The following is a 17305-nucleotide window of genomic DNA, read 5'->3' as shown; positions in this document are numbered from 1 at the left end:
ATAAACAAAACAGAGGGAGTCATAGATACAGAAAGTGAACTGGTGGTTGCTGGGGGGAGTGTGAAACAGACAAAAAGGATTAAGAGACATAAACTTTCAGCTATAAAAATGAGTAAGTCAGGAGAAGTAAAGTACAGCATAGGGTATAGAGTCAATAATATTGTAATAATTTTATATGGGGACAGGTGGTAAGTATACTCATTGTGGTGATCATTTTATAATGTATAGAAACATGAAGTCACTGTTGGACACCCTGAAACTAATATTGGGTATCATCTCTGCTTCAATTAAAAAATAAAGGCAATGTGTAAGAATGTGCATTCTTGCACAACTAGGGGAAATTTTGAAAGAGCTCAATTCTCTTGATCTGTGTGTGTGACAAAGAGATAGACAATACGAGCTTGGATGTGTACAGATCTCAGCCTTAACTGGTATGAAGAACTGCAATCACACAGGAAGCGTATCTTGTTGGCAGAAGAAAGGAAGCCCGAAAGAGGTACGAAGATGCCTTTCCTCCTCCGTTCTGCATCACTCACATTCACAGCGTTGGGTGCAGCTCTAGCTCTGCGGTTACAACCTCTATTCCCTCCCATAAGGCTTCTATTAGTAGAGTCTCAGCCCAGACTTTGGGTTAAAACAAAACACAAAAGTTTTCCCTAAGAATTAATCACAAGTCTGCTCTTAGTCAGGCTTGAGGGACAAATTTACTAAGTCTGTGCTCTAGGAGACCCCAAGCTAAGAGAGAAATATGAAGAATGGCTTAGACCTGCAGCACCTGGCAAAAGCCAATGTAAAAAGCTCTTTGGAGATGCTGGCTCTCACTTCAGCCCCAAGATCCCCATTAATAAAGCCCTGTCAAACACAATTTCATAATCCAAAGTTGCAAAATACACAAGACCACCTAGCCAGAATCAGGAGACACACAAAAAGCAGGATAAGACAGCTCAAGAACTTCAGGTAACAGAATTACTGAACACAGACTATAAATTAAGTAGATTTAAAATTACTAAAGAAAGAAAGACCTGAACAAACATAAAAGGGGAATAAGACATTTTTCAACAGAAGACATTTAAAAGAGAAAAACAGAATGTCTATAAAGGGAAAATACTCTCAGTGAAATAAAAAGGCTCAACGGATATGCTGAAGAACCAAGTAGATATAACAGAGAATTTGTGAACCAGAAGAGTGCAGAGAAAATTTTCCTGGATGAAACACAGAGCGAAGATCCTAAAAGAATGTTCCATTATAATCACTATTTGCATAGTGATATGTAAAGCTGAGAGCTGCCCGCAATTAGGGCTGCTCTCTTAATGGTAGGTCTGGAGAGAATCAGGCTAATTAGGTTAGGTTTTCTTTATCTATTTCTTCTTCTGAATCAGCACTCTGTCCCTCTTTTCTCTCTCCCCAGATTTAGCTCTAACCTAGTGGATGTTGTAATAAACAGTACAGATAATCAGTATCAGGGCTGAACAGTCAATGCCTGTGTGTCTGTCAGCATGTGAACACATATCCAGAAACGTTACATAGACATCTGTCAATGGCATTATGTTTTGAAATATACGCAGACCTGCAGAATACAGCACCTATTAGCAACCCTGGCTACCGTGCAGTACAGACTAGAGCTAAGCATGAGTTCTGTGACTGGGACACCGAGCAACTGCGTGACTATGGGCAAGTCGCAACAGCAGTTCTCTTATCTATAAATTAAAAGGACTAAATTGAATAATTTTCAGGATCTCTTCCTACTCCAGTCTCATAATGTTTATAACTTTAAGAAGCTAACAAGCTTCATACCACTCATGTATTTTATATTGCAGGACAGATCTCTGTGCAGAACCTTGTTATTTACATTAACAACTGATAGTCAGGCTTTCTGGGCTAGAGCAGATGGGAAGTAATGATTAAGAAGTGGAAAATGAACAAAAAGGGGTTCCTTGAGTCAAATATACTGACAGTAGCTTTAAAAAAGTGAGAGGCAGATGACTGTAATAACAAAGAAAAAGTCTGTCATAGGAAACCTAAAAAGAATGGCTGTATTTAGCCTTTTACTGTAGGATCAGATGGTTTTAACCCACTGAGCCCCCCAGGCACCCCGGATCAGATGGTTTCACACACCTCAACAACCTCTGAAGGCACCATCATGTGACAGCACTGAGCAATAATTGACACTGTTAATAACCCTTGAGTTATCAAGAAAAAGTTGGCTTATATGTTCGATATACCCTATGTGAAAGTGGGAAAGTATAAAATGCATTTTAGGAAGATTCCCCTCTTGATCTCAGTGTTGTGAGTTTGAACCCCACAATGGGTGCAGAGATTACCAAAGAAATAAACTTTAAGGGGTGCCTGAGTGTTGCCATCAGTCAAGCAACCGACTCTTGGTTTCGGCTCAGGTTGTGATCTCAGAGTTGTGAGGCTGAGCCTTATGGTTCAACATGGAATCTGTTGAGGACCCTCTCCCTCTCCTTCTGCTCCTCCCTCCCACTCGCCGGCTTGCGCTCTCTCTCAAATAATTAAATCTTGGAAAGATTCCCATAAAGAGGTTAAAAAAATATCACAAGGGTTTTCAACACCTAGAACAATCTTTCATATGGACTTCTGGTGTATGTGTGTGTAAGTGTATGCAATTATCCAGAGAAATATTTATTAAGGGTATTATATACATGTTGTATGTAAGGTCCTGTCAAGTGGCCCAAGACATATGCATAAACTACTTTTTAGAGACTTATAATCAAACACAAAACCCCTATAAATGGGGCGCCTGCGTGGCTCTGTCAGTTAAGCATCTGCCTTTGGCTCAGGTCATGATCCCAGCGTCCTGGGACTGAGCTCTCTGCTCAGCCAGGAGTCGGTTTCTCCCTCTCCCTGCTCTTGTGCTCTTGCTTTCTCTCTCTTTCTGTCTTTCTCTCCCTCTCAAAAAAATAAAATCTTTAAAAAATCCTCATGAACAATATACACAAAAGGAAGGTCAATTTATGAAACAAATATATATTGATACAAAGTAGATGTGTTAATATTAACATGGTCAGATTTCTGTGGGGAATACTGCAGGCAAGACTGCTACAGAGGTGAGGGAGGTAAAAACAATTGGAAAGAGGGAGGCTTTCGAGAATCCATGGAAAGCTGGGAAACAATCCATGATAGAGAAGGAGTCAAATGCTTCCCGTGTGAGGGGAGGGGAGGTCATGTTGCCTGCTGACATGTATGTCCCTTATCATCTTGAGTCATCTGAGTTCAAGGAACAGCCAGTTAATGACATCAGAAGGCAAGCCTGGGCCATCAGAAGAGTTTAAGAGCTGAGAGGGAAGCTTTCCACATTTGTGTGTATGAGCTCACAGACACACCACTTCCATAGGGACAAAGGTCACAGGGAGAAACTCCTCACCTCTGGAACCCTCTACTTTACAAAGGAATGAAGGAAAACCACCAGTGACTTGGAGAATGACTGGCAAGATTAAAGTCTGAGAATACAATGTAATTATAAGTTATACAGATTACATTAAAGCAAATCACTGAAATGGAAAAAAATTTTAATAGAAAACTGTCACATTTTGTCTTCATAGTCAAATAACTGAACATCATCTAGTGTGAATGGACAGAGAGGTAAATATAGATCTGATTATAAATGTATGCATTTAAACACTTCCCTAATGCAGTGTTCTTGAATTTCGATTTTGCTTAGAAGTTTTCAGCAACAAAAAACTTTTATAATTACATTTAGAATTAAGAGGTAGGAAAGCACTTCAGCCTAATGCTCTCGAGAACTAGTCAAGTATTTCTAAATCTATTAGGGTCCTTCAAAACAAAAGTTACTAGCAGTATCTGCTATGTTCAGAGAGCTAGGTTACTGACAGCTAACTTTAAATAAATATGTCAAAAGAAATCTATAAATTAAGTTAAGCTCACATTATCATTTCTTTAAGGGGCAAGATCCCTTGCGGTACAAATTGCATACCTGTTCAAATATGAATCTCTAGTATAAAGCCTGGTCTCTCCATTGTTTGTTGGTTTCCAGGGGGCAGGCATCACATTAGATTCATTCATAGCATATTTTTCCACCTCTTCATGCCCCTTCTTCTTGCTATGAAGAGTGATACAGTTAACCCTTGAACAACATAGGTTTGTACTGTGCAGGTCCACTTTTATGCAGATTTTTTTTTTTTTTGGTACAAGAAGGAAAGTATTATAAATGTATTTTCTTTTCCTTATAATTTTCTTAATGTTTTCTTTTCTATAAGCTTTATTATAAAAATATAGCATATAATATATATAACCTACAAAATATGTGTTAATTGACTATTTATGTTACTAGAATGGCTTCTGGTCAACAGTGGGCTGTTAGTAGATATTTTGGGGGGAGTCAAAATTATATGTGGATTTTCGACTGTGTGCCTCTAACCCCTTCATTGTTCAGGGGTCAACTGTACGTACTCTTGTGCATAAAAGAAAGTCTTGTAAAATGTGGTAAAATCAACGTTCCAGTTTTCATTCCATAGCTTCCTGACCCAACTCGAAACATCTTTGATATTGTAAAACTTTAAATGCTTTTTTAGACAGACCAAGCATAAGAAAAGAGGAAAATATTCTTGCATACGTGCATGGAAAAGAGCTTTAATAACCCTTTCCCCAGTTCTGGAAACAATAGACATTCATAGTGACGAGGAGGTTCTGTGTTATGGACAGATAAGAGCTTTCAAACAAGCAAAACAAGAGCGGAGTCACTACTTTCTAATTAACCTAATTGTGGTGCAGCCTGATTATCAGAAGTAGTTATCTCCCGGCCAGAGCGAGCAACCTACCAGCTGGCATCAGTCGTGGCAACGATGCCCTCCTCCCTTTCTCCTGCATAGGGACTGACACCAGGAGGGACAAGCATTTCAAATAAAGAGAGAGAGAGAGAGAGACAAAGAGAGAGAGAGAGAGAGTGTGTGTGTGTGTGTGTGTGAGACCAAGCAGGTTTGCACATGCATAAATTTCCAACAAACTTGATGAAATCTCACCATTACTAGAAACATTAGCAAATTATGAAACATGCAGATTTGTAAATTTCGACATATTGTCAAACAAGTATGTTTTCTTTCCTACTCTTCTTCCCATTTTGTGACTCATGTACAAAGTACTGTAAGTAGAGAAATTAGAATGACACTGATAAATTGGAAATAAATTCTAATCAGATAACCTAAGATTCCATCTAAATTCTACAGACATCATTTTTTACAATTATTTAATTATAGTTATGTGATAAATCAAGGAAGATTCCATGCCAGTGTAAGAGGTTTTACTAGGTCAAAGTAATGAGCGAGGCTGAATCCCTGCTAATAAAAACAAAGAATGCTATCCTTAGTTTAGCTGTAATCCTGCCTATAAGCAAGAAAATGGGCTGACTGACCTTTTCAGTCTGAAGATTTATGATGGGATTTCATAGAATTCTAAAACTAAAGGTAAAATAAGAAGATAAAATGCCTGTGGTCCTAAGAAACATTCAGAAGGGTCATCAATCAGATGCAGGTGGGGTTGTAACCACTCATCAAAAATAGCAGCCTTGGGGCGCCTGGGTGGCTCAGTGGGTTGGGCCGCTGCCTTTGGCTCAGGTCATGATCTCAGGGTCCTGGGATCGAGTCCCGCATCGGGCTCTCTGCTCAGCAGGGAGTCTGCTTCCTCCTCTCTCTCTGCCTGCCTCTCTGCCTACTTGTGATCTCTCTCTGTCAAATAAATAAATAAAATCTTAAAAAAAAAAATAGCAGCCTAAGTGATACAGAGCTGGGGGTATAGACACACTGGGGGTGGAAGGGAGAAAGGGGATGAGAACAAGTATTCATCTATACACACATTATATAAACATACAAATTTATAAACACACACACACACAGCGCCAAACTCAAAAGCGAGAAAGGAAATCTGGGGCCTGTGGCAGTAGAGGAGCTCAAAGCCATGTATCATCCCAAGGTAACTGTAAGAGATGGGCTGGCAAAGGGATTACGAGTACGAACCTGGAAGCCAGACTACTGGGTCTGTATCCAGCTCCTCCACTTAGTTTCCAACCGGGATGATGACAAGAACATCCTGATACAGTCAACATGAGATTAAAATAAATCAACACTAGGAGCACCTGGGTGGCTCAGTCAGTTAGGTGTCTGCCTTTGGCTCAGGTCATGATCCTAAGATACTGGGATTTAGTCCCACATCAGGCTCCCTGCTCAGTGGGCAGTCTGCTTCTCCATCGCCCTCTTTTCCCGCTGGCACTTGCTTTCTCTCTCTCATGCTCAGTCTCCTTCTCTCTCTCAAATAAATAAATTAATTAAATATTTTAAAAATAAATAAAATAAGTCAATGCCTAGAACAGTGCCTGCCACATAGCAAGCACTCAGTATATGTTTGTTGATTTTACCACTATCATTATTGTTAACCAGGCTGAGAGGACACCAGACATTGGCAATTTAAGGCCCCCCAGGAACAAAAGTTGAGGCTATGAGACAACAGGGGCCGGAAGCTGGGAAGCACAAAATCCGGGTCCAGTCAAAAATTCTTCTGCCACCAACTGGAGGAGGTGAGAGGGAGGAGTATGACCCGCCTCGAGCCCAAGGTGAAAGGGGAGTCTTGAGAAATCAGAGCCCCTTGCCCTGTACCTGGCTTGGGTGTAGGGCTTGAATGTTGGCACTATCTGAGCTGAGTGAGAGTAACATAAAAATGGTTCATTTATTAAAGTCCAACAGGCCCTGTTAGAGGCTGCCATGAATTCGTCCCACAGACAGACCACCACAATCCAGAATAGAGTCTTCAGCTGGAAAAATCATACTGAGTACTGAGCAGAATACATAAGAACAAATCCACACCTAGACATGCCCTGGTTAAAGCTATCAGAGAGAGAAAATCAGATTACTTACAAAGGATGCAGACTTCTCATCAGCAATAATAGAGGCCTGAGGACAATGGAATCATGTCTTCAGGATGCTGAGGCGAAATAACTGTCAGCTTAGAATTCTGTACTATCCTTCAAGAGCTAGAAACGATTGGAGGCACAGAAAAGCTAAGAGAGTGCATCACCCAGAATGAGGGATATTGACTCAGGCGAGAAAGAGCTCGAAAAAGGAGAGATGTCAGAAACAGTGTTTGCTAAGAAAAAAACAAAAAAAACCAGATGGGAGGTTCCTCAGCCTTCCACAACCCAGCCTAAAAAGATGCCTTTACCCATGGGCTGGAGGGACACATCTTCTCTGAGATTACAGAGGAAAAACTGTCTTTCTCCCAGAGCCCTGAGGATACCTCTTGTTTTCTCAGGAACCTGACTCCATCAATAATCTCCTCTTCTTCATGTTACTCCTTTAAGGCTAACTTTCGATTGCTTAACTTTTATTGCAGGCAGGTATTCTGAAATAATTTACAATGAAAACCAGCAGTTCCTGCCACCCTCACCTGCCAGCCCTGTTCCCTGGCAGCAACTATCTCCAGATCTTTGAGCTGTCCTGTCATATTTATCTTCCTATTTTTAAGTAATATGCAGTGCCGGGGGACCTTTGGAAAATCCATCACCTGCTGGCCAAGGCTGCTGGCCATTTGCCATGTGACAATCCTTCCTTAATCGGGGTGGGGGTGGGGTGGGGAGTTGAGAGCTGTCCCAACGACAGCATTCTTGTTTTAGGACACAGAACACCAAGACTTGGCCCAGTCCATTCCCAGGAGACAATTTAAAGAAGTCATAAGACAATATATTTTGCAAAATTTTTTCTACCTTACTCTGTCTCATAAGAATTTACCCATACTTGCTACTGTATTCTATTTCTATTCAAGAATAAAATACAACATCCTTAAGTGCAACCCCATGGTAAGGTAAATAACATTAAAGTCTACAAAGTCAACTCGTAGGTAGGTCACTTCACCCCCATAGAAGCAGGTACTCTGACTACACGTATGAATAATCTAGAATGTGCAGGAGCCTATTCCTCCTAAGAGCATGGTGCCGGCGGGAGTTGTGGAGGGGTGGTGTGGGGAGTCCTTCACTATTAGGACTTTGGGAACAAAGTCTTAGCAGAGAAGGCTGAGAAAACAATAGAGGTAATACTTGATTACTTAATATTACCTTTACATAAGATTTTTAAAAACTTCATTGAAAACCTTTTGACTAATAATTTATCTCTTGAGAGTTCTAAATCTTTCACTCATTGTCTTACTTTTAAAAATTAAAACAAGGGGAGCCTGGGTGGCTCAGAGGGTTAAAGCCTCTACCTTTGGCTCGGGTCATGATCTCAGGGTCCTGGGATGGAGCCCCACGTCAGGCTCTCTGCTCAGTGGGGAGCCTGCTTCCTCCTCTCTCTCTCTCTGCCTGCCTCTCTGCCTACTTGTGATCTCTGTCAAATAAACAAATAAAATCTTAAAACAAATTAAAACAAAACAAAACAACCAACCAACTTCGGGCCTGAAAAGGAGAAGGAGGCCTCCCCTAATCTGTGGCCAAAAATGTTCCTAGAGCACATTCTTACATTACTTTTTTCTGTCCATTATGTCAATGTAGAATATAACTTCTGATAACGGCAGATGAGAATTTATTCTTTTATTTCCCAATATCCTAGTTAAGTCAGAGTTGGTTCTTCTACTATTATTATTAAGTAAATAAGTTTCTCTGCTGAGCTGTTAAGTATACTCTGATTACATTTCCTTCATCGAACATTTTGTTTTTCTGGAGTTGGTGTGGCTTCATTTCATCATTTGCTTCATATTTTAATACCTATTGCTTATTATTCTCAAAGATGCCAGTGTATATGTAAAATCTTGTCCCTACACAAACATTAGGTATCTGCTATTTCCACTACCCTACACTTTTTTTTCTTGAAACCGCTCTGTTTTGGAGCCATCCACCCTCTTTTCCCACCAGATTCCCTGGGCCCGTTGCAGACCTGGCAATCTGGAACCTCTCTGTCACTCCAGCAGATTCTGATGATAGTGAAAGGCCAATTTTCTGAGAACCCGACTATCTGAAAATAGCATTGTTCTACTGTCACACTTAATTTATAGTGCTGGATACAGACTTCTAAATTAGAATCTTTTTTTTTTTTTCCTCCTAAGATTTTTAAGGCACTCTTTTCTTCTCTTCCAGCTTTAAGTGCTGCTTTTTAAGAAGTCCAGTGACTTTCTGATTCCCAGTCCTTTGCATGTGACCTCTCTTTTCTTCTTTGTTCCAGTATCTTATCTCTATCCCTGGCATTCCTACACTTCATGATCACATGCCCTTATGGGAGACTATTTTTATTCCTTACACTGGGTCCTTGGCAAGCCCTTCCCATTTGGAGATGCAGGTCCTTCAGTTCTGGAAAATTAATCTGTGTTGTTTGATAGCTTCCTCTCTTCTGTCTTCTGGAAGTCCCATGAATCAGATGTTGTACATCCCACACCGAGTCTCTAATTTTCTTATTTTATCTCCTACTGTCCAATTCACAGTATATGTGTTACACTTCCTGGAAGATTTTCTTGACTTTATTGTCTAACGCTCGTGGATTTCCTTTTTTTTTTTTTGCTATCATAATTTTAATTTCTTTTTTTTTTATAATTTTAATTTCTGAGAGCCTTTTGTTCTGATTCTTTATTTTTAAAAGGTAGTATCTCAACAATGCCACTACCTTCTCTTTTCTGAGAATATTTATAAAAGCTTTTATTTTTAAAGTATTCTTATACCCCTGTGCATTATCTGTTACTTCTTATTTTTTTTTTTAGTCTTTTTATTTTGGACCCTGTCCATTATGTTGGAGAACTTCCTCAAAGGTCTAGTGATTTTTGGCCATTTGTTTCTATTTTGAAGTAAGGTACTCAAATGCTGATTAAAAGGTCTATGTAATATCCAGGGCTTGTTGACTGATGGCCTGAATTCCAGGACAATCAGGTAGCCAGGCAGTTTGTTTGTTTGTTTGTTTGTTTGCTTTTAGAGACCACCTCCCCCCCCAGGTGTCAGTATCTGAAGTTCTTCCCTCCAGCGACACGTAATCTCCAAACAAATCCCTGCAGATTCCTGCTTGGAGGTCATTTGAGCTCCTCCAACAGGGTGGAGAAAAGCACTGGGCAGGCCCTCCAGGCTCGGCAGTGCAGACACCCTCTGACACCAGTGCCTTTGCTCTGCCTGAGGTCCCCAGGGGGAGTGTGCCACCAGTTCATTTCTCTCCAAACTACAGATTCCTATCGGAGTGGGGCAGAGGCAGAGGGTCAAGGAGGGGACCTGAAGTCTAACTGCTCTGCATCCAGACTCTGAATTAATCCCTTGTTTCTACCTCCCTGGCCTTCTGCAAAACCTAAGGATCCCATATCCAGCCCCTTTCTGGGGCTATGCAGGGCATGACATCTCATTTCTCACTAGTGGCTCTTTCTATAGGTTTTCTGTCCCTTTATAGTTAACGCTGCTCTGCTAAGTCAGCACTCTTCCATCTACCATCTCTCATGCACTCTGCTCTCCCATTCTCTTTTAATTTCTGAGAGCCTTTTGTTCTGATTCTTTATTTTTAAAAGGTAATATCTCAACGATGCCACTACCTTCTCTTTTCTGAGAATATTTATAAAAGCTTTATAATATTTTAATAGTTTTGTAACTATTAAATTCTTTTACTACAATTTCAGTGGGGTTTCTTTGGGGTAGTGAGAAAGACATATTAAAATACACACGTTCAAGCTCTTTAAATGTCTTTAACTCCCCTGCGTCATTGGTTCCTCATCAGTATTTTTAAAAACTTTATTTTATTGCAGTAAGAACACCTGCCATGAGATTTCCCTTCTTTACACATTTTTAGTGTATATTTTACTGTTGACTGTAAGTAATAGGTATTTAAGCATTCTCAGATCTCTCCAATATTAAGTAAAATGGGACTAATAAAAATGTTCCTCTTGGGGTGCCTGGGTGGCTCAGGGGGCTAAAGCCTCTGCCTTCAGCTCAGGTCATGATCTCAGGGTCCTGGGATCGAGCCCCGCATCGGGCTCTCTGCTCAGCGGGGAGCCTGCTTTCTCCTCTCTCTCTCTGCCTGCCTCTCTGCTTACCTGTGATCTCTCCCTGTCAAATAAATAAATAAAATCTTTTTAAAAAATGTTCCTCTTGATTCCATGTCTCCTTTCACCTCCTGCATTCACTTTTTCCTTCAGAGCCCACCGTCCTAAAACAGTTGCCCACACTCTCTAACCCCTCTGTAAGCTCCCTGTATCTCTCTCTCTACTACCATGTACCCTCTACTCCCATTACTCCACTGAAGCTGTTCTTTCAAAGGACAAGGGACAGTCCTGTTGATAAATGCAATAGTCCCATCCTCACCTTACTTGACCTCTCAGGAACATCTGACACCCTATACTCCCTCTTCTCAAAACACTCCCTTTGTTGGACTTGCTGACCCTGTACTGTCCTCACCTCTTCTTACCTCCTTGCACATGGGGTTATACTGGTACAGACTATACCTGCCATGCCAGCCTCACCTCTTCCCATGCCATACTCAAGTTCTATGCTACCATGCACGGAACGTCCTTCAGTTCCTAGAGCATGCCATGTCCTGTTTCTCCTCTGGTCATCATACATCCTCTCCCCACCCCCCACCCCGGTTTTTTTTTTTTTTTTTTAAGATTTTATTTGTTTATTTGAGAGAGAGCAGGAGAGGGGAGAAGGCCAGAGGGAGAAGCAGACTTCCCATGGAGCTGGGAGCCCGATGCGGGACTCGATCCTGGGACTCTGGGATCATGACCTGAGCCGAAGGCAGTTGCTTAATCAGCTGAGCCACCCAGGTGCCCCATCCTATTCATTATTTGGCCGATTATGCAAATTCTGTCTATGTGTTGGATGCCCTCCGATGTGCTCCTCAAGCAACTATTCTGTATTCCCACTCCCAGTATGTTTGTTAAAAGGTACTGCGAGTACCTGCTTACTTGTCCATGCTTCATGAGGACAAGAGTCTTGTCTATTTTTTATCTTGTTCAAAGGTGTGTCACTAGAGCTTGTATGATGGCTAGTAAACGGCAGGCATCCAGTAAGTGTCAGCTGAGTGAATGAAGACACAGTCAAGAGGGTGAGAATCAAATGCCTACATACCCATTGATAAGTATAGTATGATACCCATTATCATAATTTCTCTTTAATGTGCCAGCAGAGCAAATGAATGTGATTTCCAGAAAAAGACTTTACACTATAACCTAAATTCTTTTGGCAGCCTTTTTCTATCTCCTTATCAGCATATCTGACAAATGGTCACCATTTTTTTGTACAAAAACAACCAAGATGCAAAGTCAGAAGACCACAGCACCAATACACCACCCAGAAGCTTAGAGAAGGGAAACAGTCTAAATGTTTCAATACATTTACATAGCTAAATCACAGGGTTTTCAAGTGCTATGGGAGTGACAATGTTTTATTCTGGTAATTTTGGTACAATTTGTTCACATACTAAATATAGGTCTTTTTTAAAAAAGATTTTATTTATTTACTTGTCAGAGAGAGAGTGAGAGAAAGAGCACACAGGGGGGTGGTAGGCAGAGGGAGAAGCAGGCTCCCTGCTGAGCAAAGAGCCTGGTATGGGTCTTGATCCCAGGACCCTGGGATCATGACCTGAACTGAAAGCAGACGATTAACTGACTAAGCCACCCAGGCGCCCCAAAACAGGTCTTTTCAAGACAGAAACATTTTAGAAGAAGAGGCAGATTAGCTCTGTCAAGAGAATAACCCAATAGGCTCCTTAAATCATGTGTGTGGTAAGCTCTGAAGAGAAAAAACAAATCCTAGCTCAAGCAAAACTGGATTTCTAGACTATGACTACCATTTTCATTAGTATTAGCCAAGCTCTCAATGCTCAAATGTCCCAAACACCTTCACTGTTTTTCCTATGCTTATTCACTATACTTATCACTGGGCAAGCACATTCTTTGAAGTCTTCCAAAGTATGTTGACATTTTAGTTGTTTTGAATTGTAATATTCAACCACACTTAGCCACAACTGAAGAACCTATTTATGGACAACATGCCTATCTGCAAATAGATCTATCTCCAAATGTGAGCTGTAATAAATACTTTGCTGGATACTATATTCCCAGCTGGAAAAATCCAGAAGAAACTCAGAGATTACATACAGTCTCTTGATAAAGAAGTAACATGTGGAAAAAAAAAAACGATTTGAACTCAGAAGGAAAAAAGGAGGTGTTGTGATGAATTGCTTTCCATTTCACTTGTCTGAATAGATATTACTCCATTTCTACTCTGTCTGCATCTCTGCCCAAAAAAGAACTCATGCATTTGTAATTGAAAAACTGTCCCCAAACAAAAATGATTTCTCCACAGATAGATACTCTAAGCCAGAGGGAGGGAGGGACAGACACCCCTTTATCTGTCTTTCCCCCAGAAAGACTCACAAACAAATCAAAGGTGACCCTGGATAGGGTTTGCAGGGATTGGGAGTCCTCCACAACAAAAAACACAGGTAAGAAGGAAGTTCCAAAATAGAGACACTGCCCCAATATAACCAAAGCCCTGGGTATGGCAGACACATTGGAGGCACTGCCCATCACCTTCTACTCTGGGCGACTCTGAGAAAAATTAATCTCTGCCTCTGCAAGCCTGCCGATGGCCAAATCAACCAGCTTTCACTTGTATTTAAAAGTTAGAGAGGATGGAAGTCACCCATGAAAGCTCCTCCTCCCCCTTCCGACCACCACCATCTATATAATTACCCCCAACGATGGCAGGAAATCCCACACCCAGTCGATGTTATATGGCCTGGACAGACTATGATTTATTTATTGCCACAAATATTCACATTGTTCCTTCCATCCTTTTCTTCAAAATCCAACCAACTATATGAAATTATATGATAGCAATCTTGCTGATAAGTACACTGGACCTAGTCATTCCTTGGGTTTAAGTAAAAATGAGCAGATAAATGAGCACTTAACTCAATGCATATTGTGGCTGATTTTTTTCTCTCCATTACTGACCACTTAATTTTCAATAATCCTAATCATTTCTGATCTGACACTGTAATATCATGCATCATGTGCTATTTCCTGTGGCTAGACTCCTCCTCCTTCATTTATCTGCCTAACTCCTCTCTGACTTCTCAGAGAGAAGTCAGACACTGTCTCTTTCAACAAGTTTTCCAATCATACCCAGACCTCAATTTCTCACAAGAATCCTTCTCTTACAGACTTAGGTGTCCCTCTTTGGATTCCAAAACCATGCCTATATATCACCTTCATGGCTGTAATCACCCAGTGTTCTATTTGCTTATAAGTAGACACTTAAAATATAAGACATTTCTCCCTACCTAGTCTTTAAACCCTTCAAAGGCAAGGACTGTCACTCATCTTCATGTTCTAGTTCATGGCACAGTGTCTGGTATTTTGTAGACATTTTAAAATGTGTGTGAAATGAGTGAATACATATATGAACAAATGGATGATGTTCAGACTTAGAAACAGATTACAGAGATGGGTTTTTAGAAAACATTTAGTTCATCCTACTTCACCCAAAATCCCTCAAACAAGTACTTTCTTAAGAGTTGTGCCAAGATGTGAAAACCACGAAATCAATATCTATGTCCAATAAAACAAACATTTTCTAACGAAAATATGATTAAATAAAAACCTTACCGGCAGAGTTCCAGGCAGAGATGCATCAAAGAAAGATACCAAAGAATTTGGAGGTGCTGCAAAGTGGACTCGAGATCCAGAGAAGAGTTTAGAGTTGGAAGAGATCTGGGCATGAATTTCCAAACCTACCACAGCTGCCCATTCATGTTCACTAAAAAGAAAGAATCATTAAGAAGTAGTTAGAGCCATCACTATGCATGAATTTCTACAACCCTAAACCACACATGTTAATTTGCTATTTGTTTTTAACTTATTAAGATTTTAGGTTCTTACATTTTAAAAGGTCATATTGTATCGATGACCTAATCAAAAGCAACTCATGATGAACATCTACAAGACCAGCAAAATAAAATTCATTTACAACACGGCATAGGAAGAGTTCAATGTATAAAGAGGAAGGTGATGAAGGAAAAATATGGCATTCTGAAACAATTTTAGAAATGGCTATCAGGTGACATCTGCTTAGGCTGACTCCAGGGAAAAGCACCATTTTCTAGATTAACTGTCCTTTATCAATTAATAACTCAGTAAATGAAAGCTTATCTTTTTTAAAAAAGATTTTATTTATTTATTTGACAGAGAAATCACAAGTAGGCAGAGAAGCAGGCAGAGAGAGAGAAGGAAGCAGGCTCCCCATTGAGCAGAGAGCACGATGTGGGGCTCGATCCCAGGAACCTGGGATCATGACCTGAGCTGAAGGCAGAGGCTTTAACCCACTGAGCCACCCAGGCAGCCCATGAAAGCTTCTCCTACAAACTTTTTTAGAATTAACATAAACATCATGCTTCTACTACCGGAGAAATAATTGTGAATAGTTGTATACCTCACTTAGAAAGGAAGGGGTATTCTCCATCAAGTTTTGAACTCATTTTAAATAACAATGGCTTGCACATAAAATGATCAGAGTGACACAGATATAATAGATCGCCACTAAATCGTATCTTCCTGGAATTTGGGGCAAATGACAACATTAAACCATTAGATGTGGCTTTTTTTTTTTTTTTTTTGGTCCCCCAAATCACTTTCAATTCCCTACAGTTTCAGTCTCCTCTGTTTATGCTTGATTGCTATCAAATCTAAGAAGCTGTTAAATGCTATAATAACATCTCCTACTCTGTTCCGTCTGTATGAACACACAGTTTTCTCTAGGTTTGTGTAAGCGTGCTTATTCCTTCTGAAACCATGTATCCTTGACAATGCCTGTTTACACACACTCCCTCTACACCTTGTTCCTATCTTGCTCTTCTCCCAAACAATTTTCTGTATTATCTAGATTTTTGCTTACATGTGCTGGGTTTTGTTCCAATTATTTCAACACATGAAGCTCTATATCTATAGTACTGTAAGAAGATTAATTCCTTCTTTTTTTTAAAGTTTGGAAGCGCCGCTGGCAATTGAGGGGAATTAAATGAAGAACTCATCAGAAATTCTGCATTCACTAAAACATTACTAGAAACTGTTTTTGCAGTTTTGTTACATGAAAGAAAAAAATACTTTCCATTTACAGTCTGACGATCCAATTTATGAAAGGAATAGAAGCTGAATGGTTCTGGACATTTTCCCTCTGTTGCTCCAATAGAAAAGCAAAAATAATGCCAACCTAACTATCTCAAAGGCTAAAGTGATTACTAAACACGTGCCTTCTGTTTCTGTATTTAAAAAGACAGTATTTAAGTCTTATAAAGTATAAACAGTTGTTGAGAGACTAACAAAATAAGCAAAACTCTCTAATCAGAGGGAAGATCTCTTGAATTGACTGCATCTTCCTAGGTCTAGAAACACGTACAACACGAAGCGCCGCCACAGACGTGTGGTGTTTTCTGAGTAATGACATTAAGCCACAACCACCCTGAGCTTGCAAGTAAAAGCTCCCTTTCTGGTTTTAGAACACTGCTGTCCCACAGTAGCGCTAAATAAATGTCAGCTAAATAAGATCCCGCCTCTGGTTTCACCGACCCCTCTTCTAGTGCCATTAGTATGGTTACTGAATCCACTCTTTTGCGTGTGCAGTTTTACATTCAAGAAAAGATCTGCGATTTTATACTCGAGAATTCCCCCATATATGCCTACTGTTCGAAGGGAGTTTTACGTGCAGAGTAAGGAGCTGATAGAGGGCTAGTTTTGTGCTTTCGTTTAGGTTTCAGGGCTGAAAGTTATAGCCCAACTTCCCCCTGCTCCCCGCTCATCAAAACTTCGAGACGGAAGCTGTGCTGTAGTGGCTTTCACCTCCCCAGTCCCGCAGTTCCACCTCACGCTTAAATGGGCAGTAATGCTATAAAGTAATATACCCTTTCCTTGACTTCTGGGAGGTGATGAGGGGCTGCTGAGCCACGGAGGTCTGTCCCCTTTTCCTGCTGGACGTGAACCCAATCGCAGCCCCTCTTCCGTGGCGAGAACCGCCGTCAATGCAGGCTAAAAGCCAACGCCTTCCAAGACACCACCAGCGCAGCATGGGCGCCGCCATTGCCCCTCCTGGCTCCTGGTCAGGTGATACAGTCTCCTTCTTCCGCAAGGCTCTCTGGGAAGCGTAGTTCTAAAAAAACGAATAAAACGCTTTTGGCTCACACCGGAAGACTACCATTCCCGGTGAGCATTGCGACTCCAGGGCTGCCGGAACCCTGGCCGAGAGGGGAGGGAAGGAGAAATAGAGGAGAGAGTGGGAGGGCTTCTGGGTCGGGAGGTGTGACTCCTCCTAGCGGGGATTTGGGGAGGTTTG

At 40.8% G+C, this 17305-nt stretch overlaps 1 protein-coding gene across 2 annotated transcripts in view; it reads right to left on the bottom strand.

The window, feature by feature from the left end:
- The window catches only part of GATB (glutamyl-tRNA amidotransferase subunit B), a 96846-nt gene extending 79753 nt beyond the window's left edge, over positions 1–17093 (bottom strand). For both annotated transcript variants that reach the window (XM_045078326.1, XM_004758056.3), the window contains exons 1-2: positions 16878–17093; positions 14590–14740 (exon numbers count right to left, since the gene is read on the bottom strand). In XM_045078326.1, the coding sequence (XP_044934261.1) occupies positions 14590–14740; positions 16878–17053 (327 nt within the window). In that variant the 5' untranslated portion in view covers positions 17054–17093. The remainder of the gene's footprint in view (positions 1–14589; positions 14741–16877) is intronic.
- Between the last annotated feature and the right edge of the window lie 212 nt (positions 17094–17305).

Source organism: Mustela putorius, unplaced genomic scaffold (genome assembly GCF_011764305.1).
Source record: "Mustela putorius furo isolate JIRA1106 unplaced genomic scaffold, ASM1176430v1.1 tig00000242_pilon_pilon_pilon, whole genome shotgun sequence".
Taxonomy (NCBI): domain Eukaryota; kingdom Metazoa; phylum Chordata; class Mammalia; order Carnivora; family Mustelidae; genus Mustela; species Mustela putorius.
This window is presented reverse-complemented; position numbering and strand designations above follow the sequence as displayed.